The sequence below is a fragment of the Chelmon rostratus genome, chromosome 13 (genome assembly GCF_017976325.1).
Source record: "Chelmon rostratus isolate fCheRos1 chromosome 13, fCheRos1.pri, whole genome shotgun sequence".
Taxonomy (NCBI): Eukaryota; Metazoa; Chordata; class Actinopteri; order Chaetodontiformes; family Chaetodontidae; genus Chelmon; species Chelmon rostratus.
The window spans coordinates 20,143,383-20,171,090 of NC_055670.1; the positions used below are offsets into that span (position 1 = coordinate 20,143,383).

Below are 27,708 nucleotides of genomic sequence, written 5' to 3' on the forward strand. Positions count from 1 at the left end.
TAGGTCAGGGACCAATGGGTATATGACCTCCCTCTGGACAAGAGGTCAGAGATTTTATCAGGTGAAAAAAAAAGACAAAAAGAAGATCAAAGCAGGAAAGAAACAAATATTCACTTGATAAAAATGTGGCTAGTCTGTTGAAAACAATCTTGAAAAATCTTATCTCAGGCACAGTAGAGAAATAGGACAGAGACTGAAAAGTCTTGGTTCTGATTACATTTTGCTGTGTTTGGGTAGATAGCAGAGTCCAGGCCTGCACTGATTAGCTAGTCCAGCTGTGAGCAAAGCCTCAGGATATAGAGGAGAGAAAAGATAATCTTAGCCTATCCCTATCCCAGTAAATGTCAGTGGACCAACAAAATATTTCTGAAAAAGAGAAAATGAAGAGAGAAAGCTCAACTGAAGGAAAGAGAGAAAACAGAAAGGCTGCTGGATTAGGGGGCCCCTGAAGAGGATGGAACACTAATGAGCTGGCATTTACCCCACAGTGACTCAGTGTATGTGTGTGTGTCCATGGGTTTGTGCACGCAATCCCATCCCATAAACGTCTCTAATGACTCAATCTTTGTTTGTCTGAAGCAGCACTCTTTATACTGCTCTTCCATTTTTAAGAATTACAGTCAATATGTGTAGTTTAAAAAGGTATGGGCTCTTTGGCATTCAACATTTGGTAGAAGAGAAGGTCCAATTAATGTCTTCTCCACTACTATATGTAGCTATGGTAACATCAACTGCCCTGAAGTGGACACCTGTCCTGTGCTGTCCTACTCTAAACTTCCAAACTGAAAGTTCGAAGAGCAAATATTACCAGGAAACAGGAGATAACATTCCTGCTGCTACACAAACATTCGACTGAAACTACTAAAGTAGTAGAGGTGAGAGGTGCAGTGGTCGCAGAAATGTCATGAAAGAAAGAGATTGCATTTCACTACGTTGTACTGTGTGTTTATGTTACAGCAAAACCTGATCAGATTTTTTTTAAAGTTTTTTTTTGTTTTTCATTTTGTTAAATCATTAAAATATATTGGGTATTAAGTCATGGGGAGATTTACAAAAAAATGAGTGCACTGGCATTAAGTAGAACAGTGCACAGGGGTTTTGGAGAGTTTGAAGCAACACTGTCTCTGAAGTTGCCACTTAAGTGTGATGAACTAAATATTTCAGCAACATAACTAATTACTTGTTAATTTTCTACTGCAAGCTGCAGTGGCCATAGGCAGGAAGAGAACCCCAAATATACCTTTCCAAAACAACTTCCTTCAGCTTCTCCAGTTGCCCACACCACCTCAGCTGGCTCCTCTTAATGCAGAAGAGCAAAGGCTCAGTTCTAAATTTCTTCTGAAGGAGCTCTAACAGTTTTCTCCCTAAATGCAGTCTGGGAAAATCACATCTCAGATGTGTCTGCAATCCCATTCATTCTGTAGTAATCCAAAGCTACACTGCTCGTTGTTTTGCAGTCTTATTGAGGTGGAGGGTGTATGTTGCCAGAGGGGTCGCTCAAAGAAGATGGTGTTTCACAAAGACAGCCATGACTGGTTCGAAAAGATCAAGGAAAGCTCTTGTGGAGCTCTTCTGGACACAAGGCTCCACTCCTGAGTACATGGTTTGTCTGGTGAATGCCTTGTAGAGACACAGCTCAACTGAGACGTGGGGACATTATGAGCCACCAGTTACAAGGTAAGTGTAGGGGCTGGGAGCAACGTCTGTTAGGCGTGTGGGAGAGTTGTAACCGATTTAAGATACGTGGACACATAGAAACTAGCTCTAAGAATAGTCACTGCAGTCTGAAAATCACCAGGCTCCTTCGTGTGAGAGCATACCATGCACCAGCCTACGTTTACCACACAAGCCTTCTGTGCATTGAACTCAATGCACATCTCAGGTTTGCAAAGCAGTGTGCTCTGCAAAGAACATTACATATACAGTAGACTGGACAAACTATGGCAGCTGTTACAGAGGTGATCCTAATCACCAAAACCAGAGTTGGAGAGTTGGAGTTTGGGGTACTTACCCTGTAGCGAAAAGGCAGCCAACTCCACCGCTGTGTCAAATGGACACTCTAACCTGAAAATACGAACATTGTAAGAGCCAGCAACAGCAAAATCAATGAAGCTGAAACACTGCCACAGATCACTAAAATTCCCTTAGGACCTTCACAGAGACCTAGTTTCTATCACCTCCTGTTATTATTCAAAAATCCTTTGTGGTAAAAACTTACACTTAAATTCCCAGTCCACTTACTGAATACTGTTAATAATTCTGCTCTGTTCACCAACATGTAATCCTGTAAGCCTCTTACAGTAACATGGCCATGACAACCAACACAACAAATGGATTCATGCTTAGAGGGTTAACAGATGAGGACAGGCAGTATAGTATATATATTATATAGTAAAGTATACTGTCTTTGTCAAGAGACTTTCAATGTTCATTATCATCATCATTATATTATGTGAAATAATAGGTTAAATAACAAGGCTAACTGATTATGACAAATACAAGACCCATCAACAACAAGTTATGTTAAGGGGCCAGTAAAACACTGACCAGCAATGAGTGAGCACTGCGGGGAGAAGCTACAGGTCCCTTATGATAAAAGGGTGAAACCATGTTTTTGGGGATGTTCTAGTAATGTAAATAAAGCTTGTTTGTTGTTAAAGGCTTCTAAATTGTTAACTGCCACAGCATGTAACTGATAAGCCACCAGCAGGTCTCTTCAATAGTAATGTTAATTATCTGTGTGTGGCTTTCTCACTGAACATTTATTTTGGAGCACCATGATAAACAGAACACAGCACATACATAGTATTTCATTAAGGTGGACAGCACTTTAGTTAAATTGCAGGGAAATTACTCACTTGCCACTGAGGATGTCTTGCTTTAACTGTAACACAAATAGATATCTGAAAGGAAAAAAAGAAACAATACAATTGAATATGATGATGAAATGTGACTAACACTGGCAGTTTTATGGAATATGATACAGAAACACCCATCTATGCCAAACTGGCAGAATGCTCTAGGCTACATTGCTTTAAACCTTGAATTATCTGAGCGAGATAAAGTAACCCTGCAGGAACCCTTCATTTCTTACTTTTGTACATAAAACAGACAGCACTTCATTTTTATGTTGGATCACGCATGCACGCACGCACACGGCAAAGTCTGTGGCTTAACTCACCTGGTGAGCTCCTCGTGCAGGTTGTTCGGTTCTGACGAGTAAAACTTTACTCTCATGTGAAGGCAGTATGGTGGACCAACTATAAGGCAGATCAAAATGATGGTTGAGCATCATACAGTACAATGCAATAATCAAAATACAAGGGCAAATGTACTGAATTTGTCTAAAAGCACCACACTTTTATAAAGAACAGTGTTTTGTTCTTTAAAAAAACAGATTTTTAAATCAGTGCACTGAGTCTAGAGGTTGTTTTTAAAGGGTGTTTTGATATGTAGAAAGTAAATATGCATGTTTGAAGAAACAGGTAGAGGCAGGGCCTCTGTATACTTACTTTTTACTTGCTTTTTGATACTTTTTGTAACATCGAGCCAGTGCTGAAACAACACGATGGTCAAAATTTAAAACACACAGCAGATTCAACAATGTAGTGTTAAAAAATAGATCACACACAACAGCAACATTGCTTGAAATACAGTCTTTTTTCCTCCTTTCTGTGAGTTAAAAGTTGAATGCTGGGAAGCCCTTTGTCAAAATGCACACAGACATACAAACACCAAAGTCTGTGTTCTGCTCTGTGCTGTAATTCTTCTTGGAAGTTCAGGCTCTATGAGGCATGAAAAATGTCAGGGAGAGGAGGTGGTGGTGTGTGTGTGCATGAGTAACTTAGAGAGAGAGAGAGATAACAGAGGAACTCACAGCACTCTCCAGTCTCCTCTCCCCCACATTCCTTATTACGGCCCTCCCTTCCTCTCTCTCTCCCACCCTTTTGACTCTCTACCTCCAGCCCTCTCCTCAGCGTCCCTCCCTTCAGTTACATCTTTCCTCTCCCTCCTTCCATGGCCTTCACAAAGTATCAGGGTGAAGGAACAGGGTCAGTGGCGGACCAATGACTTAAAACGGTTTGTCTCAGAGCACAGCCTGACTCCCAGAGCTGACAAAAGTCCCAGAACCAATCCCTTTAGCCCATTCACTGGAAGGGAAAAGTCCCTGTCTCAAGCCTTCCTTCAAATGTGTGAACAGTGATTTGGACTGGAGTCGGAAGTCTGGCTGTGAACAGCAGCTGAGAAGACTCCCTGAAATGGTGACGTGTAAAATAACAGTACTAAAGACACGCGTAACATTCTGATGAGTTCAATGCAGTAGATATTGGGATTAATTACAACTATTCGTTTCAACAATCACAGGAGTATCATTAGCTTTTCCCCATTGCAAGGCATTTATGATTACATCTATTTGTCCAAATGTTGTACCTCAACAAATTAGGCAACCCACAGAATTGTGGTGAAACAAAACTTAAAAAGTTTCAGTTCAAACAGTTCAAAATATTAAGAGACTAATGTGTATCTCCATTCTTACCGGCACTTGCGCCGAGTCCATGAAGCGCAGTCCGAAGTAATCTTTCTCTACGATGTCCAGATGGTACATGATCTGGTCAAACAGCTCCTCACCTTTGGCTTTTTTCTGATCAGGGAAACACACAAAGACAGGACTTAGACACCTGAGTGACAAACTGTCTCATTGTCTCATGAAGAAAAAATCCGGTTGTAAATTAGTGATATCAAAAAGGAATTTACAGTGTGAATATTCACACTCATAAGATAAGGAAGAAAAAGTGAGTCTCAGGATAATAAATATATCAAGAGTCCTGAAGAAACTGGCATTCAAAAGCTCAGGTTTCATTACAACACAGGAATCTGCACCACAGTATGACTGTGCCTCTCATACTGGCAATTGTGAATGCTTAATTTCTGGACCAGTCTTTACTCCCATTTTAAACAAAGCCACAGGATTTAATTTCCCACAGGCCAAGGTGAGGTCTTCAAATGTCTTCACTGATAAACAGTCCAAAACCCAACAGTTTACCATCATGTATGACAAAAAAAACACATCAAATCCTCACACTGAAGAAACTGGAACCAGCCCGTATTTTGGCTTACAAAATGACAATTATTCGTTTATCAAAATAGTCGGTGATTTATTTGGATTAACTGACGAACCTAGCATTTTGGGTATGCATCTGACTTGTTTTTGAAGACCAGAAGATATGAGAAAACATTACCACACAGTACTCCAAGCTTGAAATACTGTATGTTACCCTTTCTGACAAGGTCGTACCAGTTACTGCTTGTGTTCTGCCTGGGACTGGGAGATCTCTCTCTCACATGCGGCCACACACACACACACACACACACACACACAGATCCAACTTCCAAACCCCACCATGAGCCACAGCGACAGGGCTGCCATGGTAACGGGGGTTGAAGTGCCCCAGACGCTGAGGAGCTGAGTGAACTGGGGTGGCTGGATGCATCATGTGATCATCTGGCTGTGTGGGTCCTTCACTGTGTTAGGAAAAGACACCATCCAAGACCAGTCTGCAGCTGATTCCTTTTTTTTTTTTTATCAACAACTTCTTTATCCATATCTGTTCTCACACTTAATGTGTAATTTTAACCATGAATATGACTGACTTTATACTTTGCCATCTTTTGTAGAGCCACAACATTCTTTGAGCCATCATGTGAAATATCAACGTCACCACATCGGAGAGAGCTAACTGAGCATGGCATTCATGTGACTGGCCTGTTAGTGGAGTCCAAAACTTTTCCCATCAGTTAATAACTGGGGTGTAAGGATCTTTTATTCATACATGCTTATTTAACGATACACGAACCATTGCAACAACCTTCCACTGTGGCACTTACAATGGGCACGATGCCAGGTCAACAATGACAATTCTTATTACAACACTACGAATAAATACCCAATCATTCAGAGGTGCCCAGAAGCCCTCTTTGTGTGTTTCTTTTCCAAGTGAGCCAACATTGTTTCCTATCTTATTAAACTTGGGTCACTGAGCTTTAATGCACTCTGATGGAGGTGTTCTCGACATTAGAGAACACCTCCATCCGCTTGGAGTCTTGTCTTAATCAGGTTGACTTCACAACCTGTGCACAAAATTGTACAGAAATCAGGGACGAATCACAGTGGCTGAAGGAGGAATGGAGGAGCATGGGGGCTCCAGAAAATTCCCTGTCCCCTTGCCCCCCTGCACACACCCCAAGAGAGCTCCTGGGCAGCTCAGGGAGGCTGGCCCCATGCTAGCTGGCAGAGCTGACAAGGCATACCGCACCCCTACAGTACCCAGGGAGAGAGTACAAAGGACTCATTGTGTGTGTGTGTGTGTGTGTGTGTGTGTGTGTGTGTGTGTGTGTGTGTGTGTGTTGCACCCAAGGCCTTGTTGTACAGCCTGCAGTATTGTTTGGCTGTTTGCAGTCTTTCTGCTGGCCTGTGAGCATACAGTTCTGTGTCTCAGACACAATGTTTAAGTTACAATTGAGGTATTCAGCAGATATTCTCATCTACAGCAGTTAACATGTCAACCGCCATGGTAATGCATTCGTTTTAAAAGGGCCAAAACACAATGTCTAGGATGAGTTAGACAACAAGGGGATTTTAAGAATATTTTTTTTACGCACTTGACTGTTCTCTAAAAACATTTATAGCATGGCTGTCCGAAATGGGAATTAACCTATAATTTTAGGGCCAAGATAACCCACTACACTGCAAGAGATAAGAAATATTCTGTCAGTCCTCAATGATGCATCAATTTATATACCAGTTAATGGTAATTAATTTAAAGTTTGGAGTGATCACAGACTGGCCTGAAGTTTGAAATGTTATACTGTTGAGCTCTTCAGAATACCTCATGAGTCCTGACTCCATCATGTGCTGCACTGTGTACAGTGATGTCACATCTATCAGTAGAAAAGTGCTGCTTTTTATTTACCTTAGGTGTGAAAATCAGGGATCTAAACATAACACAAAGTAAAAAAATGTGTCTTTCAAGCTGTTATTTTATTACTGCACATTATTTACAACTTGCTGTACTACAATCAACAAAAGGACTTATTTTGTATAAATAAAGCATGTATGTGCTTAACTGTTTCTCTGGGCTACAAATCTACAGCGAGAGAAAAGGAAGTGGGAGGAGGTGACAGTGTGGGTGGCTGTAGGGTGGGGAGTGGGGGGAGAAAGATAAAGAGGAGAGACAGTGAAGTAAATACATTTAAAGGAAGGAATGTGAATCATAAGGCTGTGTGGAATTATGTATGGACATGGATGCTGCTGAACAGAGGTATCCCTAGGAGACAGCTTTGGGTGGCCTTACATACTAGGGACACACACACACAGCTGGAAGCCAGTAAAGCATGTGAATGAGCCCTATTCAGTTACAATGTGGTTGTCTATTTACAGCCACCTTTTCTTAACAGAAAAACAAACTGTGCCATTTAGCAGGGGGTCCCCCAAATATCTGCCAGCCGACAGCCTTTTTAAATGACAACCAAATTGTGTTGAAGCTGTTTTATAGATATCATTGCCCCTACTCAACAATTCCTGGGGGCTTTTACACCATATGCTATGCATAAAGAAAATAAAGACTGCCAGCAAAGGGGCAGTAACGTGCTACGTTTAGCTTTTTCTCAGATTCTGTTGAACTAAATGATAAGTCTTGCTGCAACACAGATAGAGGGTAACTGTTATGTTCCCCTGCAAAGCTGCTCAGCTTGCTGCTTAACTTTCAGAGAGTTTGTGTCTGTGTTCACATGCTCTTCCACTAAAAGTTCAGTTTCCCATGTTACCCTGCTACCAGAGTGTTTAGGAACAGTTCAGACACAGTAGCACAGCAAAAATGCTTGTTATTTCTCCAACTGGATTCTGTTGCAAGGAAGCAAAAGCATTTCAATCGATTTCCTTGAAACTACTGTCTCTCATATTAAATTATCTGCCTAACTGAGCATTATTCCCCTTAAAAGACATACTGCCCACAGTCAGTCCCTTCATCTTGCCCACTGTCAGTCCTTTCATCTTATCAATTATTAGCTGCTCCTTGGTCTCTAATATTTTCCTTTCTTATTTTAAACATGCAATTGTGAAACCCATCTTAAAAGAAACCTAATTTTGACCTGCTCAACATCAGCAATTACCAGTCTATTTCTAAATTATCTTCCTTACCTAAGGTGTTGGAGAAAGCTATGAGATGAAATTAGTTACATTTTAAGCACATGCCTCTGCTCTTATTTTACTTCACTGCTTCTAACAAATATGGCTGACCCTCCCCTGCACCCTCAGGGAGGCCAAAGCAGTGAGCATTTACATTTTTTAAAATGGGGATGCACATGTGGTGCCTTAACAAAGTGGTGCCTCCAGTTTCAGTAGGCACTACAGTATCTGTCATGCTGCATCTGCACTCTCTGGCAAAATAAATAACAAGAAAACTGACACAACAGGGAGTGTTGATTAGAAACTCGGCAGAAACTCATTTCAAACACATATGTTGCACTATATGTCTACTTTTGGGATGTTTGGGAAAGAAACCATGCTAACTAAATGAAGATTTTACAGGTGGATTTATGCTTTTGTTGATGTCACTTCTTCCACACTTCTTCCCTAGCTGTGCTGGCAATGTTGTCATGAGGACAATGGAAATCTAGAAAGTAAGGCATTCAAACAGAGCAATGCTCGTAAGTGGTGTGTTTTTGTTATTGTGCCATCACTTAGAGGTGGTTGGATGATAAGACAGAAAAGTTTACCTACCTGTGTCTGTGGGAAAGGGAGCACACAAAAAAGCTAATTTTGAAACCTAACACAAGGCCAAGGCTTTGAAATGCATTCAGAAATCCAACTGAATTTTAAACCTTCCTTCTGGTGCACACAGCAACTGAGAGATTTGAAGGCATGAAAGTACACTTAGGTTAGGGAAAAATCAATTAACTCTATCAATAAAATATGCAATTAAAGAATCAGAACTAACAGCACGGGCGAAAAAGCCTAAATACTCCAATCATTTCTGTCCCAAGCATAAGAGAGCAAGAGCAAGAGAGAGAAAGAGGAACAGAGAGAGAGAGAAACAGTCCAAGCAGATAACATTCCACTAACACACTGAATGAGAATACCAATCCAACCTCTTCATGCACATAATACTGAGCTGATGGGATGGACTATATGTTAATGATTTGGCAGGCATTACACACACACTCAAAAATGTGTGACATCACATGTGAGACAAGCTGAATTAAATACATTCATGCATTCTTGCTCAACAAGCTGGTCAGGAATTTAAAATTTGTTTTCATTTACCACATCTAAGTGTTGCTGCTTTGGCTTTTTTAGTTTTAACTAATAAGACTCTCTTCAGCAGGTCTTCCTTTCATGCCAGACGGCTAGATTTCAAGATAAGGTTGAGTCATACAGGACAGTTAGATACCCGCCTGGCCTCACTGGAATGCTACAGTTTGACACATGGAATGCCAGCGGAAACACAAAGTAGAGAAATTTGTGAACCAGGCAAAAATAAAGATCACATGGCGGGAAACATCTAGATCTAGATTTATAGTAACTATATTATTAAATTAGATTATGGTGTGACTGAAAAGGAGTCAATGCAGAGAAACAAAAAACATAACATGGGAAAAAGAAAAAGAAAAAAGAGATGAGAGACAGAAAAGAGAGAAGGAAGAGGAGATAGTGAAGTTCTGCTCTGTGTCCACTTGGTGATGAGCCCAACATGTCATGTGATGCTGTCATGTGATTGCATTCTCCAGAGAGGATCATGGAATTACAGGTGATCAGCAACAGGACTCTCCACACACACACACACACACACACACACACACACACACACACACACACACACACACACACACACACACACACACACACACACACAGGCTTTAAAGGACTGCTCTACTGACACAGGCACACAATGGTCACTGGTACATCTCATGCGCTCTTCACTTTCCACATAAACACTGTCGGTTACAGTTAATGCGCATTTGACAGCGATCTGTCAGGAAGTATAATCCAGTCACTTTAACTGTCCTCTTTGCAACACCAGAAAAGCGAGACACTGAGACATCCATTACAGGTTTACATGAATGTTCAAAAATCAAGTATGGTTTTGCCCAGGTGTGGTCTTTGCCTCTGTATTTCACACACAAATAAGCCTTGCTATCTAGTTAAAGAGTTAGTAAGAGAGAGTTGGTGGGTGTGAAATCAAAGCTGAAAACAATCAAACAAAAAAAACACCTGAAACGTAGTTGTTTTTCCATTCTAAAGCCTCATGCTTTCCCTTCTGTAAGACCACTAGTGTCAGCACTGGCCAAGGACTGAACCTTGACTGCATAAACTCAACCTTCTTGTATAGCTACTAAAAGGTCTACAGGGTTTCTAAGGCGTTGCAAGTCTCAGGGTTAAATGTTAATTCATAAGTGTCCTTCCAAATGCTGTGACACCCTGCTGCTCCCTTCAATCACATACAGAAGAGTGCACAACCTCCGATATGATGACTGGACAAGCATCTGGTTGGTGAACGTCCCCACTATGGCATAATGACCACACACAATCTCAAATACTCAAACTCCAGCAAGCCTCCTTACCGGCAAGTCGACACTGACGTCCGTCCCGTCCAGTAAGGAAACGCGGCAGGTGATGATAGACTTTGCGTCCCCAGCAGCAGGGATGTGTGTCGTGGCACGCTGGGCCTCCCTTAACCGGGTTTTCTCTGCATGTTTCCGGATGGAGCGTCGCCCCAGCGTCCTGCGCAGGAAACTCAGCATGATGGGGGAGAGGGAAGGTTACACTACCACACCTGTGAGAGAAAAGGTAGATATTAACACACAAGAGGTCACTGTATCTGTATTTGTAAACTGTGTAGGCCTTCAGATTTTAAAATAGTGTCTACTTATAAAACATAAAGGGGAGGATTGTCTGGTGGACTGCAGTTGCATAGTAGGACCACAGAAACATGAGATGCAGAGTCTGTTCCTGTGTTAGAAACTGTAGTTGTATTACATTGTTTTGTGCAGACTGTTGTAATATGATCTGACAGGAAGCTAGTCATCAACCATGAATATGTGACATTAACTGAGAAAACGGTGAACCTGCAATCTGGCAGGTGCACCATATTTGTTTGCAATATCATATATAATTCTAGTTAACATTAGCGAATTATCTATCCGATATTCTAGACCCAGACGAGGAAAATAGCTACTTCTTTGAAAACATATGGTTATTTTAATTAAATAACGGCCGTTTGACTGGCTACGACCTGTATATAGGCTGTTGACGTACAGGTGACTAAGTTAGCTAAATGTTGGCTAACAAAGTTAGCTTTCATCAACTAGCAAGTCAAAAACCGAATACAGCTACTTAGCTAGGTCACATCCATGGGTATCACTTCATATAATATAATTCAGCTGAGGAGAGGCAGAATTTGTGACCTGTTTCCAATTAGCGTTTATTTATTTTGTTATCTCGCAGTTACCTTGATTAGCAACAATAACAGTAACGGTAAACGGTTGAATGCCATTTGTTTACGTTATAACGTTACTATAATCAAGCTAACTTAACATCAAATAAGGATAAAAATGTCTTAAACGTCAGTTAATAATAATTGTATTACTGTGTGACGCTACTCCACGAAAACATAAAAGCAAGGTACGGACAAAGAAGAAATTTGAGATGAGGCTTGCACACTAGCTAGATGAATTTAAAGAAGTTGAGCTAACGTTAGTCGACTTTTAAGATGTGCAAAACTTGCTCGTTATTTGTGGTTTCAGGTCAGAAAATGAACCGTCGTGATGGACCGGGCTGTCAAAACCCCTCACAAAGTCGGAAATGTGCAAACTCGCTAGAAAATGTGTGAGGCATCGCTGAAATCATGTTAATAAGCAATGGGATATTTGAACCCTTAGCCTCACAATTATAAACAGTTAAGGCCTGAAGTACCTGGTGTAAGCGAGAGCAACAGGTGTGCGCTTGTTCTTCCTACAGGAGCTAACCGCTAGCAACAAATGCACGCAATGCATACGACTCCGACCACACAAGCGCGTCTCTTACAGCAAAACAAACGCCGCCTTTAGCTCCGAAAGCTGTATCCGACATACACTTGCTCCGCAGCCACTTGTGGATCCGCGGAGGTCTGGATGAAGGGATACTTACAGAAACCTCCTTGTATGAATTCACGGTGAAAGCACGTCCGCTTGCATTGTAGACGACTAAACAGCAACCCCGCACACTCCCATGGTTTGTAACGTGTTCTTCTTCCTTCTGTTTTTCTCCACCTCGTTACCTCTGCGGGGTAATTTTCTTTCCCAGGTCCCAACAAAAAGTAGGGGGCAAAGCTCTGCTCAGGATGTGACGTCACGATAAATCCCTAACAAAAACTTGATTAGCATTTTTAAAGCGACAAACCTCTTTTTTATTTAGCTGCTATACTTAAATTGTGGGGTTTTTTTTGCAGTTTTTTTTGTCATACCTAAAAGACTTACACTTAATCATAGTTCCATTGGCGGTTTATTTTTAAGAAGTCCGGTTGTAGTATCGTTTGGTTATACAAGAGAGGCCAGAGAATAAGGTTGCTATGCTGTTTAACATACACTATATGAAGTGAAATATACAAATATTCATATAATGATGAAATACTCTGCAGGTCGTTTAAAAGTTGCAGTGTTAGAGAATTAGTCTCCTCATTCATTTTCTGATTTGAAACCATACAGAGCACTACAGCACTGTTTGGCAGCAGCACCCTCTGGTGGTTAGTCTGGGAATAACAGTTTATAAAATGTGGCCAGTGACAAACAGACCTGTTTGACCTGTGGTTCATTTAGGCTACCAGAGTAACATATGGGTAAAAATGCGTAATTTAAGAGTAGTAAGCCTCCTGCCCCTGTCAACGAGTGTGCCTTCAAGTTTATTCTGACCTCTCTGTCTTTATTAATTTCAAAGATGGAATTCATTGTATTTGATGTTTTTGAAACGTTTCACTCATCACTGTTCCCAGCTGCTGCAAAGCAGTGCCAACAATAAAGCCCAAAATCTGATTCTTTACGGGAGCTGCTGTGTGTATATAAACAAGCCATATTTTTGTCTGCAGCAAAGCAGGATTATCACTAAAATGCATGTGAACGGCAAAGTGGCAGATGCAGCATGTGTGGACTTTAACTCTGCAAAGTGTCGAGATGTACTGCCTCAAAAATGTGCCTATGCTCTGCAAAATGATACTAGTAATCCATCCCAATGTAGACCTACCATTTGCTGTTATAACCCAGCTGCACTCCACATCTATACACACAGATAGGTTTAAGTGGGCCTCCTTGAATAGTTGTAGACCTACAATAGGCACTGATATACCTCAGTAAGTACAGTGACTGTTCATAGATAAATTTGAAATGTAACATTTAAATTTTTTTTTTTTTGGTACTGCATTTACACCAGTTTCAAAACTGTGCTTTTGGTCCCAACCATTACAGAAAGTACAGTAGATGCATCTTTGTTTTCACTCTGGGGCTTTTATGTGCAGTAATAGCTCCCATTGTGGCCTCTGGCTCGATAATATCATTATAAAAGCAGATGATTAGATACAAAGTACTTTATTCTATCAAATTATTGGGCATTATCATAAATCTTGATAGTTGGCTTATTTCAAGACAGCTGGGAAGCTGTTTATTCAGTGGTTTGTTTCCTTAGAAAACATACTTTTGCAGTATTTTCTTTCTTCTTTGAAAGCTTCCTTAGTGTTAGTGTCATTTTCATTGAGGACTGACATCAGAGATTTAGCAGTCTGGCTACCTCGTGTGTCTGATGGCTTCACTCTGGTTAAATCTCCTAACATCAAAAATCTAAAAATGTAAAATAAGCGATTCTTGTCGAGGTCTGGCACCGGAGCCGTCCTTTTCATCTGCTCGCTCTAACATTGCCCAACCTCACTTTTACAGTGTGGAAAAGCAAGGTGATCTGAAGCCACGTCTCCATGCTTTGACAGACAAGCTTTAATTGTTCACAATCAAGCTTATAGACATGTCCAAAGCACCGTAAAACCACGATACCAGAAAGAAACAAGCAACTGAGGACAAAGGTTTTTATAACACAGGTAGGAGTTAACCAAGGGTATGATACGGTAAAACATTTCTCATTGTTTTGTGTTTCATTGTATATACACTCGCTGTTATAGATTGCGTTTCAAATAAAACAAAAGTTTTGAAATAGCAGTCTTGAAATACACACCATTTGTGTCACATTTGAATCATCCAAAAGGAGGGGAAAAAAAATCAAAAATAAAATAAAAACAAAATCTTTCTGCTCACAATTGATTTTCCCTTTTATTTTAAAGATTTTTTTTCATATACAACATTGTATTTACATGGTCTAGTATTATTTACACAAAATTAACAAGTGGCACTGTGTAGTTAGGAGTTCTTTTCTTTTTTCTTGTTCCCTACTGGTCTTAATTTCAAACAAAATAAAAATGACAAATTAAAAAAAAAAAGAACAACTTATTTTAACAATGCTTTATGTCTCCATCTTTTTTTTTTCAGTAGCACTACCTGCCACCCAGCCTTCTACAAAGTGCTGTCCTTTCCCTACCCAACTAGAGCTGTTTTCATCTTTACAAAAATACAACTAACCCGAGCCCTCCCCATGTCTGGTCCCCTCCAAACTACCTTTGATCAGTACCCTAAACGCACAGACAGTACCAATTATGTGTCAACAACGAAACGCTTTGAACACAGACAGCTCACTGCTGGACACTTTGTGCAGATGGAAACTCTTGCAGCCCTGATTTATCAATTATTAACTTTTCACTGCAGGGCCGATGTTTTATTTTCTTGTTAGAAAATTGTCAAGGTTTTGTGAACTTGTTATTGATGCCACTTTATCGGGAGGCCTTAAGCGTTAATTAATTTTGATTTGGTGGTAATTTGATGTGGTTGGCCCTGCCGCTGAATACAGAAAGTGATGATAAGAAGCCACTGGGGGCTGAATGGTGTTTTTGTTCTTTTGATTAGAAGCTCATGCATGCAGGGTCTGCAATGAATGTGTAAGTGTCAATAAAACAAAGTTGAAAACAGTTACTCAGTCAGTCATTCACTGGCTGGATTCACTTTGTCCTACTGTGGAAAACAAGCTTGATACTGCGCTACTGTGCCCATGGTATTCTGCTCAGATGTGTCATTTGCCTTGAGGCCATGCAGAGAGAGTGGGATCCATGTATAATGATCCAAAAGAGAGGCATCTGGGGAAGAACAATGAGAAGAATGGACTGTGGATGTTGCGTGGGCTCTGCTGAAATGACTGATGTTGCCTGAGAGAAGGATTTAGGCAGATTTTGGGAAAGGGCCGCAATACAGGAGAGATAAAAAAAAAAAAAAAAAAGAAGAAGTAGAGAGTGAAGAGAAAAGCTGTTTCTCGGCTCTTCTTGATCCCACCTCTCCGTGTGGCTAAAGTATGACTCAGCTGTTTGAAAGGGAGGTATGAGCATGGTTTGAAATATTTCACAGGCAAAGATTCAGACTAAAAAAACTCTCCAAGAAGGCTCTTTCTGCCCCTCTTCAGGAAAACTTGAGATCGGATTAGATCAGGTTTGTGCCTTTATGGCACAACCGTTCATTCCAGTTAATGGACAAGCAGGCTTAGACCAGACAGATAACCAACTATATGTTAGAAATGGAGGAGGGAGCGGTACAGAGAAAAAGACTGAAATCTGAGTACACACACACTCTCACACACTCACAGCAGTAGGTTTTTCCAGCAGAATCCATGGAAGGAGCCAATGGCAGCAGGTACTGAGGCAGCCGATAAGAAAAATATTATGAAGAGGCCGCACTTCATTCCATGCCGCTATGCAAAGAACAATGGCAGCTTAACCTGTACCGAGACCAGAAATAAAAAGACTCAACAAGCAACTTGATGCTGGGTTTTGTGAATTAAAAATACAAGTCATCATTTAGTCTCTTATCACTCGTTAACACATCATCTTGGCTTAAAATGTGCCTTAAAATGAAGTACCATTGGGAAAGATCAATTTAAAAAAAGAGGAAAGTATTGGCTGAATGTTCTGTTTGTGCTGCTTCTCTGAACTCTGAACTGTGTTCTCTGGCAGACAATCAGACAGATTTAGAAAGAAAACGATACAGCAAAGGTTGGTTTAAAGCCCCGCTCCAGTGACCTCTGAACCTCACCCAAACTCTGAAAAACAAAACGGACCAAATGAGGAAATTTATAACAAATAACTAGTCTGACTGAGTTTAATGCTGGGGTCATGCGATTGCTCAGACAAAGAGAAGATCCAACAGTCTCAACAGCAAATGTGCGAGAAGAGATCTGCTCCAGTTGACGGGACTGAAATGCGGGGAGGTCAGTGGAGGGAGCCTTCAAAGTTTTTACCATTCACACTAAAGGTTGAGATCAGTTCACTGTCAATTCAGCAGGCAGTTCTGTGTGTGAAACCTTCGGGGAAAAAAAACAAATACTGATTGCATAAAAATTCTAGCAGCTTTCAACATCTTTAGGACTAACGGCCGACCTATGTCCACCATTTGTTTGTCGGGTTGTAACGCACTGACCTGTGTGAAGCGAGCGAGACACTTTTGGGCTGCACGAAGCTGATGGACATTTGCTTAAGGTTGTCCTGCTCAGGGGGAAACCAGTCTACAGGATGCTTCACACACAGTGGGGCTTTGTGGTCAGTGTCTGGCTCAAGGACACTTCAGCGGGGACCCCTGCCGCCTACTCTGTCAGCTGCAAGTGACCTGCAGGTTTGATTCAGCTATTAAATTACCTGTGTATGAATTTGAAAAAGAAAATGAACTGACCTCCGCCTTGTTTCTTAGCTTTATCAGCCATGACGGCTGGGAAATAGCTTAGATTGTAACTCAGTGAGGCCGTGTGTGTACTGGGGCCTCTTTTTATGACACTGTATTCATCTTCCTGTGTCGGATTAATTCTGCAGCGCGAGGAGAATTTTGTTTGAACAATCGCTCGCTGCTCATTACGTCTTACAGTGAGAGGTCTGCAGACGCAGAGTGAAAGCGAGGTGCCCAGTAAACACAGGCCCTGAGGATTGTAAACCAGTTATGTTCTTCACCACGCCAAACAATGGCCGCTTCAGAGCGTGTGTCTGTAAGCTCAAAAACACAGCACAAAGCAGGATAAAGAATACAACTCGCCACAGCATCGAACAAGAGGTGAGACACAAAGTGCTTTCAGCTGTCCATCTGTCAGTCTGTGCTGTCAGACGCTGAGACATGAAAGCTGAGAAAGATAAAACCAAGTACAATAAATTAAATCACTGTTTTTTTTTCCTACACAAAGCAAAAGAAATCAAGAAGTAGTTAGAAGAATAGGAATCGCACTACTTGACTACCTAAGATTTAATCAGGAAAGCATGAAGCTCTAGATCCATACAAACAAACGTACAAGTTTTTTTTGTTCAGTGGACAGGGTTTGACACAAACTAAAACACAATAAATACTCTTTCTGAGGAACAAAAGATAAGGTATATCTCTTTATCAGCTAAAAGGACACTAAAAAAAGGCAGGTCCGTCTGGCAGACTCGCTCAGAAGGGGACAGGGCGACCCTTTGGGGGAAATAAAACGGGGGAAAAGCTTTCCATCAAGGGGGGCAGCCCTTCCCCTTCGTACTTATGGCACTACAGCAATTCCCCATCCACATTTTATTCTCGCGTACTTTTATCTTTTCACTCTTTGAATACTTTTTTTCTTTACCCTGAACATACAATATCCCCTAATGGTACCTATTCAACACAGCTGGATTTCTTTTTTTATTCTAGCTTGTCCATGATTTTCACGTTTGTTTGTTCATTTGTCTTTTTCTCCGTTTTTTTGTCAGCGTAAAGTGCAACAGTGCTTTTGTTCTCTTCTCCGGCCGCCTGGCCTCCTCCTGGTGAGCCCTGACCGCCCGTCAAAAGTCACGGGTTTGCAGGATCAGGGTCAGGGTTCGCGCTGGTCTCGCTGGTCACGCTGGTGGCGCTCGCGACGCTCGGCTCCTCCACTTCCTCCTCCTCTTCATCCTCCTCCTCCTCTCCCTCTTCCGTCACTTCTCCCACGTCCAGCACTTCCACCTCTTCGTCGTCGTCATCCTCTTCGTCCAGACCTCCCTCCAGCAACTCCACCACAGCCGCCTCCCCTTCCTCCATCGTCGCCGTCTCTTCTCCTTCACCTGCTTTCTGCTGCTCTTTCTTGTCCTCCTCCCTCTCCTCGTCCACCTTTTCTCTCTGCTGGTAGATGGCGGTCTTGAGTGGTTTGACCAGGCCCTCCTCGTAGACTTTCAGGATGGCCTCACACACAAAGCGATACTGGCTCTGATGGACAGATAGAGAGAGAGATTTTAGAGGATGGTTTAAAGTGGCTGGGAGCAGCCTGACAGACAAATCCATGTGTCTACGTACAGGTGTTTGGATCATCATGGCCCTCTGGTCTCTCATGGTCCTGACGATGTCTAGAGGGTACACTGGCTGGCCGCACTCCATTAGACACAATGCTGTCTCCATGGTGATCAGAACCCCTGTCCGACCAATGCCCGCACTGGACGCGATGGAGAATTAAGAGTTGAGTTCATCAAACAACACACAAAGCAGCTGATTCTGGGTTCACCACAAATATTTCCCAGTAAGAAGAACTGTACCTGCAGTGTACCACCATCGGCTGGTCCTGTCCGGCCCGTTTGGTCCGCACCAGCGCCACAAAGTCCAGGAAATCAGTGGAGTCATCAGGAACGCCGTGGTCTGGCCAAGCCAGGTACTGAATCTGGGTAAGCTCTCTCTGCTGCTCACTCTGAACACACACAGGAAAGGAGAAGAAGAAGGAAAATTACTTTTTAATATATTTTCATGCCGTCCAGATACCTGAGAATAAATTAATTATTCTCAGATATCGCTCATAGTCAGAACCAGTTCAAAAGAGGTTCTTTTATTTCATGTGGGCGACCTCCTAGCATGTTTCATTGAGCTCTGTGTCCTTGGGGGAGACTACACAGTACCCTGTTTGTGGAATTGTGGCCTTTAAAGATGTTATGAAACAGGTGGTGTGAATAACAAACAGTGGTTTTATTTTTTCCACTCCACTGGACCACTTGGTAATTCAAGTTGCTCGTTCCCATTTTATGAAACACCGAATACTGATGACAATATATTCTGTGGCTGTACTACAAAATGTAAATTTTATGTTGCTATCAATCTCTAAATAAAGGCATGTCACACTTCCTCTTTTGTGTATTCAAACAGAAAGAAAAACCAGACGCACAGAATTTTTGGAGCAAGGTAATGTGATCAGAAAGTAAGAGTAAGCGAGGCTTAGACCCAGCAGGGACACGGTGACAGCTCGCTCACACACACACACACACACGCGCACACACGCACACACGCACACACACTTCAACAGATAGCTACTGACCACCGTTTGTGCAACTCGGAGCCCTTGTGTTCCTCTTTAATATTGCCTCCCTGCATCGCCATGGTAACACACCTATCTCCATAGCAACAATCACAGGCAGAGGAGAATGCTAATTGCCTCCTCCTACAGCCATATATTTTAAAGGCCATGATACATGGACAACACACAGAGAGGTAATCAGGAAAGCACAGACAGCAGGAAATCATGAGGAAACAGCAGGAACATTTGGTCCTCCATTAAAAGTTAATTTTCCATTGATTTTTGTCCTCTGTGCCAGCATTTTAGATGAGCTTTTACATACATGTTACAGTCAAAACACACAATGACACGGCATCATTTTGCATCCAAAAACAAATAAAAAGCCCTCAGTTTGGATGAAAAATAAAAGTTCATGTAACACACTAAAGTATGACTGTGAGCATCAAAACAAAATGAGACAAACTTATATTCTCCATTCCTATTTTTTTTCCACACTACATCATCCCACTCTCTGTTCCTCTCTTCCTCTGTTTGGTTCCTCTGTTCTCGCTCTCTCTATTTCAGCAATGTGACTGACTGGGGTGGTTGGGGTTGTCATGGTAACCATATCCCAATACGTGGCCCGCATGCAGCAAGCGGGATCCAGAAAAAGAACAGCCCACACTGGTCACTATGGCAACACACCTCCTCGGGGTCCTCAGTGGCTCATCCTTCCTGAGACACTGGTCCCTCTCTTCGATTGGACCCAGTGTCTCTCTCTGCGCTGCCTTCGCCCTCCTCTCTAACCTGCTCTGGTAGACACACTATCTCTCCTTCACTCTCTTGTTCCTAATTTTCCATCCCTGCTTCTTCCATTTTTTCCTTTCTCTTTTGAATGTGTGTGTGTGTGTGTGTGTTTGTGTGTGTATTTACCTGTGTGTGCATTAGCGTCATCTCCCGGACCAGGAAGGCAGAGTTGCCCTCTTCATTGTGGCACGTTACTGTGAAGTCTCCGTAGGTGGCGCTGCTGTCTGGATTGGGCCAGTACTGGTGACACTTCACCTAAAAACACACACAAAAAGTATTATGTTTACACTTAAACATCAGATTTACTTAACAGGTCACAACTGCTATTCTCAGCTCAGGGGTCAGATGTCAGGCTCTGCCACAGACCAGTATCTCTTAACTCTTAAGTTAGCAATCTGCTCTTTGCTATTATGGCTAATACACAAATATATAGCACCTACATTATATTCAGTCAATCCTGAATCATCTAAAACCTCCAACTGTATACGTGATAAATTCTCAACACAACTACACAACACTTAGTTCTAAATTCAGGAGAATTTTGCAAACTATGCATGTCTTTTTTAATCACACCTGGTTTGATGATTGAGAGATCTTAGTTGGATTATTTTCACAGAATGAAACTTTTACTCTCTTGTGTATTTAACAAATAATGCTCAAATTAAAAAAAGACACAAGTTGCAGAAACTCCTTGCAGAGCGCTGCAAATAACTAAATAGACATGCGTTTCATGACACAAAGCCATTATTTTGGCCCTAAACAGACTTTATAGTTGCATCCAGCAATTCCACATGCACAAAAAAAGCTTTTATGAATGGATTCATTGACAATGAAAACCCATTTTTTGAAAATGCTGTCATCCATATGCTGTTTCCTTGTCTTTGAAGAATTCCTCTACTTACCCTCCCCCTCTCGACCTGCGTAGTCAGCATGACCACCATAGATGAGCCCTGCTCCCATGTCATCTGCCAGAAGTCAGGGCAGGTGTTGGGCAGCGGGCCCTGGCATGCTATGTAGCGGTTGATCAGACTGGAGGCTGGAATCTCCATCTACAGAGAGTGAGAGAGAGAGACACCCATAGAGATGTTAAGTTACAAGCACGTCACTTTACAGCTTCTCTTCCGTCTTAATTTCAACCGACAGAATGTGCTTTGTGTGTTTTCAGCCGTGCAGAGAGCTAAATGTTCACAGGTTTTTCTAAAACACTTCAACTTAAAAGGCCAGACATAGTAACATTATCATAACTCTCAAGTCGGTATTGAAAGCCATCACAGAACGGCAACATTACAGCAGCACAAGCTTAAATAAACAGAAAGATATATTCATTATGAGTGTTTTTCAACTTCGAAAGAGCACTGCTTTCAATTTTCCATTTAATTATAATTTTCTTTTTTTGACATAGAAAAAAAATCTGCTAACTTTAAGTTGTCAAGGAGATTCTTCTCATGTCACATCAGTCTAAAAGAGATGATGAGATGAAAAGATGGATACTTTTTGCATCACAGTGGGACACAAAAGAGGAAAGAAACACCTCAGAAAACTATAACCACCATCAGACCACCAGTCACTCTAAATTTCCATCAATGCCAACTGCTTGTGAATATCCAAACACTTCACATACAGAGCAAATAGAAATTAAATGACACTGAAGGTCTCCGTCTAAGACTGACAATAGGCAGCAGGACGTATTCTATCTAATAAATCGTCACATTCATGACAAAATGTATTAGTGGATGTAAAGGGCTGATTAAACAAGTGAGAAGCGGGGGCGAGTGTCCTTCACACTCACAATTATCATTAATTAAACCACAGAGATAAATGATCATTCAACGACAAAACACTTTTCTTCCCTCATGTCATTATTTTCTAACTCATTGCTGTTTCCAGGACGGTACTCTATCTGTAATGTTCCACACAGCCATTACAAGGTATTTATGTAACAAAGGCCTAAGTTCTGCTTCCAAAGGCTGATGAAGCCAGTCATCAAAGGTCTTAAATTAATAAAAAAAGAAAGGTTCCCTCCAAAAAGCACACCCCCTAAGCATCCATACGCTAGCCTAACTAGCCATGAGTTTAACTTGGTGACTCAAGAACATGCAAAACATTAACTCACAATGTCATTTGCTTGTAAAACTGATGTGGTTAATTTGTTATGGCCACCACAGTGTTTCAACATGTGTTTTGATGGTTAGCAAAAGACCACCCACCACGCCTCAAATGAGGAAAACACAGAGATACTGATGGAGAGATGAAAGAAAAAAATAAGGAGGAACCAGCTCACATTGATGTAATTTGCATTGATGTAGTCATCTGTGCTTTTCAGAATGACCCGCGTGGCATCATCTGCAGAGGGAGAGAAAAAGACAGTATGATGGAGCGGCTAATGTTAGCACATATTTGAAAACACAAGTCAACAGAAAGAGACGACCGTGTGCAGTCACGTACAAGGAGAGATGTCTCTGTAGCGATTTTTGGAAACGTTCTGAGGTAATTTGGCACACAGCATGGTCATCCCCGGCCTCTTCCTGTACAGTTGCTGTAAGAAAACGAACACAAACGTATATCAAAAGTGTGGTAACAGGAACAAGATCAGTCAATGCCAAATATTTACTTGCCCTCTTTGTGCACGTAAATATGTAAATGTTTCAAATGCAGGAAAATACTTAAACAAGTTAAGTATTTATGTGTGGATTTATGTGTGTGTGTGACATTCTTCTTCAGTAAAACCACAACACACGGCTTCAAGAAGAAGCTGTCAAGTGGTTACGATAAAGGACAGGAAGTAAAAGGAATGTGAAGGAGGAAAGAAACGTGCAACAAATGCTCAACACCCATCGATCAATCAAACACTTCTGACTGTAACCTGTAATTCCACAAGTTTGTGTGCATCTCTGTGTGAGCAGATGTGCACAGTATCTGTTTATGTGTGTGGTTATTTCTATTTCCCCTTACATCAAACTGTGCCAGTATGGCTCCACTGCTCAGGCTTTCCTTCAGTGCGACCATGGAGTCCCTCAAAGCATGCTGGTCTAGCTGGCCGGGGTCCTGAGGGGACTTCTCAGGGATGTACTGAAAATCTGGCTCCGAGTCGGCCTTCTCCTCCACCACGTCATAGATGGCTGGATGGGAAAGAGAAAAACATGTCACAGTTTATATACACACAGCTGTTTAAGTAGGCTGAGAGCTGGGGGAGTCTTTATCTTTAAGTAAATACTAAAGAAAGAAAACATGCAACAACCAAAGCACTGCATCATAGCACAATATATAATGTGCAAATGTTTATATGCCTACATTTCATAAAAAACAGCACATCAAATGATGGGAATTGACAGGCATTCAATACATTGATGCAATCTTATATCTGCTCTGATGTAAGAGAGGATAGAAACATAAATCCCTCTTTGACCCAGTTAAAATTCCAAGAATTTCAATGTTTCATCATCTTTAAAAGCTCTCCTCCCACTTCATCGATGCTGATTAAAGGGAATGCTCTGCCGCTTCTATATATGGTGAATACATATAGCTGAGCTCTACAGAAAGCAAAATGTACGACTTCATACATCAGATCTGCCTTAAAATTACAAAAGTGAGAGAAAAGTGAGCAGCCCAGAAAAGAACAGAACAGAACAGAAGAAGCAAAACTGGAGACCAGATGTGTAGCTGTTAATCTTCAGGAGTGGGAGGCACCAGCTGTCCGTATGTTGTACTTTGCCTGGTTATCACTTCAGTGCTTGCTAAGTGGAGATTCATGCATCACTAAATTAAAACAGGTTGCACCACACAAAGCAGTTCTTAGGTAGAGATTAGCTGTTATTAAGTAGTTACACCCAACAACTGTCAGATGTAACTGTAATGCACGTGGCTGGACCAACTGAAAAAAAAAAAAAATTGCATGACCTGATACATGACAAACTTCCATACTGATGTCATATGATGACAGTTGAGCTATCTCCGTGACAACAAAGCAAACCAGCTAAGGTACCTAGCGTGGCAGCAGGGACTCGAACTGCATACATGAATGATGTCCATCCGTGGTTGCAACATAATGATGTGGCATTGAATTTCCAAAAGGCAGTTTCAATGCGTTTCTCCATTACAAACCAACCTGGACTGTTTCAAATTAATCAGGCGCTACATACTGCTCCCACAGGCAGCCCAGTTATTTATGCACTTCATGGTTTCTCTCATTCTTTTCATATTGTATGACAGTATGGGCTAAAGCATCACCATCTACAATCAGACACCTCACATCCTTATACAATCTGAGGCAAAAAGCCTGTCAGGTGCCATCACTGTCACATAAGAAAAAGATAAATCTACTTTGCTTTGAGAGCTCTACTCATTTCTGTTTTTTTTTAATTAGTTTTTAAATGTATCAGACGTCTATCCCCACAGTCTTTCCAGATATAAGATAAGACCAGACAGCAACAGAGTGATAACTATAAGCATGGTCAATGGCAACTATAAAATACCACATCGTAGAACTAAATTTGGACAATTAGCTTTCTCCATAAATGCCTGTCAACTCTGGAACACAACTGAAATCACAATTCCTGATATAAAATCTTTTACAACAAAAGTGCTGGTTAAAAGCAAGCCAGAGTTGTACCCATGTTTAGCTAATTGTGCTCTGAATTAGTAAGACTTTTTTTTCATTGGTTCATTTTTTATATATTTGTCTACAATGCACTGCATGCTCATTGGTGTATTGTGGTATTTGTAAGTGTATTTACTGTATTTCCATACCTGTAGTGTATTGTGGTTTTCTGACATTGAAAGCTGTATATTTCAATTTCACTGTACATGTGAAAGCCCAACTAGACACAAAAGTTGACAACTAGCAATAGCTATCAACTCTCCGTGCAGCAGAGCTTCATATATTGCTTAGCCCTCTAAAACTATTATTTTTGTACTTTATGTTTCAACTTGTGACATGACAGCGACTTCCTGTTTACGCTGTTGATTGCTTTTGATTGGACAGCACTAGAGATGTTTCCTGACAACTCATTTCCACAAGGTCTCTAGTAGCAGTGACATTCCTCACATCCTAGCAATCTAATACAGTGTAACGACAACAGCAGTAAATAAAACCCTCCATGTAACTTAACAGGTCACACTTTTTTAAAGAGTGTGTGTAAGACTGGCATGACAATGTTGTAACCATAATCATGAACCTGTCTTTAGGAATGTTTATGACTGCTGTCAAAAGTCTTTTTAACCATCCGTTGTATTCATCAAAGATGAGAGGTGGAGAAGACACGGTAGATTCCAAACAATGGGAACAACTCACCATTCGGCCTGACCAATAGGATGAGCTCCCCAGAGTGGCTCTCACAGCTGGCCTTGATGAACATGACCACCTGATCGTGGGTGTGGTCAGAGATGTCTCGTCCATTAATTAAGACCACCTGGTCGCCCTCGTTAAGGCGAGGCACACACAGGTCAGCCTGAAGAGGGAGAGGGAAAGAAAGACAGAGAAAAGACAATGGGGAAAAAAGATGAAGGTCTGAAAGTTTGATAACCTGTTTCATAACCTGTTTAGTTTCATAAAATGTTTCTAATTGGAGAGAAATGTTCTCTGGTGTGAAAATGCTGTGGCCATTTCTGAAGCTGAATTTGTTTTGTTGTTGGCAGTTACTACAGTAACAGTCATCTACTGACAAGATGGAGTGGTTGTTGACTTACTGATGTTCCCGGAGCCACTCGAGACACAATGATGGGCATCTTCTGGTCCGCTCCACCCTGCAGACACACAGGCATAAATGTAGGCAATTAACAGCCCAAAGGCTTACACAAATGTCCTTTATTTCTATTGAAGGGTTATAACCTTTGAGACAAGGAGTACGTCATGATGCATGCAGACAATTTGTGCCAATTTGTGGTTTTGACTACTTGGCATGAAAAAAAAGAGGGAAAATGAGCGAGATACATGAAAGGATGAGCCGAGGAAAAAAAAAGATAAGAATGTGATCAGACTTCTCCATTGTTTCGCAACTAATACCAGATCTCACCTTGACGTTGAAGCCGAAACGTCCGTGTTCGTCAGGCCTCATCTTGATCAGGACCAGATTATCATGAGGGACGACTCCATTTAGCTGCAACAGCAAAGTTGGACACAGATACATGAAATTCACATACTGCTTTGTTCACAGCACATGAATACTGGCCGTGGCTCATTTGGCAATAGTATTTTTTAAGTTGGAAAACAAATTCTTCTGCATCATGTTGGAAATGTTTAGGCTTCAAAGTCAAAACAATATGCTAAAAGAGGCTAAAAAAAGTTCTTTAAAGCTGAATAAATGTGATAACTATAAGAAACTTTTCAAACACATGTATTACACTATGTGTTTATTTTTTTCATTTTTAATATATATGAGTAAGTAAGTAAGTATTGATTACTGGAAGCTTAAAGGATAACTTCCTTTTTTTACAACCTGGACCTTATTTCTAGCATTAAATACGACCATTTACTCACCCAGACAACTTTGGTGGCATTTGGAGTTGTTTTGAAGAAATTAGTCCCAGAGGAGCGGCGCGTATATCCGTATAATGCGAGTACTCGGGGCACCCGTGCGTAGCCTCTATATAACGCATAAACTGCGCCGAAACTCGTTCATATTCCAATATTTTGTTATGATATGCTGGTGCTATTCCCCTCTGAACCGGCGGTCGGCTAGTTTAGCTGTAGTTTGGCACAGCTATGGTTCGTTATTGCGTATTCGTAGCCGACCGCCGCAGAGTCAGCCGGGTTGTGGCTGGCTGCTCGCACACCCGGTGTTCGGATATGACATCATCCACGTCAGAGGTAGTTGTCTAGAGATGCCGGATGTTAATCATGCCACCACGGGCTCAGAGGGGAATAGCACCAGCATATCATAACAAAATATTGGAATATGAACGAGTTTCGCCGCAGTTAATGCGTTATATAGAGGCTGCGCATGGATGCCCCGAGTACTCGCATTATACGGATATATGCGCCGCTCCTCTGGGGCTAATTTCTTCAAAACGACTCCAAATGCCACCAAAGTTGTCTGAGTGAGTAAATGGGCGTATTTAATGCTACAAATAAGGTCCAGGTTGTAAAAAACGAAAGTTATCCTTTAAGATGTCATTTTCTCTGAGCTCCGATTAAAACACATGAAACTTGGCATCAACTATTAGGAGAAAACATACTGACACTCATTACTAATATACAATAAGTGTTACTGTCTCGTGTTGCCATACTGACCGTGGTCTTATCAGCATTGACAGGAACATCATACATCTCGTTGAGGTGGTTGTCCAGGAGGCTCTGCTGGGAGTGGGCCTGGATGATCTGGCTCAGGGTCTTCCTGCTCAGCTGCTTGGGGGGCAGAGCTGGAGGTTGGCTGTCTATCCCCTCTGGAGATCTGAGGGAGGCGAGGAGACGGAGAGAAGGTCAGGGACAGAGAGAAGGAGACAGAAATAAAGAAAAGGGGTTAGGGTTGGGAAGTTAGGTTAGGTTTTTGATGCAAAAATATTTTTCCCAA

At 41.5% G+C, this 27,708-nt stretch overlaps 2 protein-coding genes across 2 annotated transcripts in view; both read right to left on the bottom strand.

Annotated features, from left to right (window-relative positions):
- epb41l5 (erythrocyte membrane protein band 4.1 like 5) overlaps positions 1-12,348 on the bottom strand; it is a 33,070-nt gene extending 20,722 nt beyond the window's left edge. The window contains exons 1-7 of the mRNA XM_041950322.1: positions 12,185-12,348; positions 10,621-10,832; positions 4,538-4,642; positions 3,513-3,555; positions 3,182-3,260; positions 2,859-2,903; positions 2,012-2,064 (exon numbers count right to left, since the gene is read on the bottom strand). Coding sequence (XP_041806256.1) covers positions 2,012-2,064; positions 2,859-2,903; positions 3,182-3,260; positions 3,513-3,555; positions 4,538-4,642; positions 10,621-10,800 — 505 coding nt within the window. The 5' untranslated portion in view covers positions 10,801-10,832; positions 12,185-12,348. The remainder of the gene's footprint in view (positions 1-2,011; positions 2,065-2,858; positions 2,904-3,181; positions 3,261-3,512; positions 3,556-4,537; positions 4,643-10,620; positions 10,833-12,184) is intronic.
- Positions 12,349-14,330: 1,982 nt separating this feature from the next.
- ptpn4a (protein tyrosine phosphatase non-receptor type 4a) overlaps positions 14,331-27,708 on the bottom strand; it is a 69,535-nt gene continuing 56,157 nt past the window's right edge. Inside the window, exons 16-27 of the mRNA XM_041950554.1 lie at positions 27,429-27,588; positions 26,212-26,295; positions 25,886-25,942; positions 25,491-25,647; positions 23,153-23,319; positions 22,646-22,736; positions 22,482-22,543; positions 21,103-21,249; positions 20,327-20,455; positions 18,669-18,817; positions 18,433-18,568; positions 14,331-18,345 (exon numbers count right to left, since the gene is read on the bottom strand). Coding sequence (XP_041806488.1) covers positions 17,953-18,345; positions 18,433-18,568; positions 18,669-18,817; positions 20,327-20,455; positions 21,103-21,249; positions 22,482-22,543; positions 22,646-22,736; positions 23,153-23,319; positions 25,491-25,647; positions 25,886-25,942; positions 26,212-26,295; positions 27,429-27,588 — 1,732 coding nt within the window. The 3' untranslated portion in view covers positions 14,331-17,952. The remainder of the gene's footprint in view (positions 18,346-18,432; positions 18,569-18,668; positions 18,818-20,326; positions 20,456-21,102; positions 21,250-22,481; positions 22,544-22,645; positions 22,737-23,152; positions 23,320-25,490; positions 25,648-25,885; positions 25,943-26,211; positions 26,296-27,428; positions 27,589-27,708) is intronic.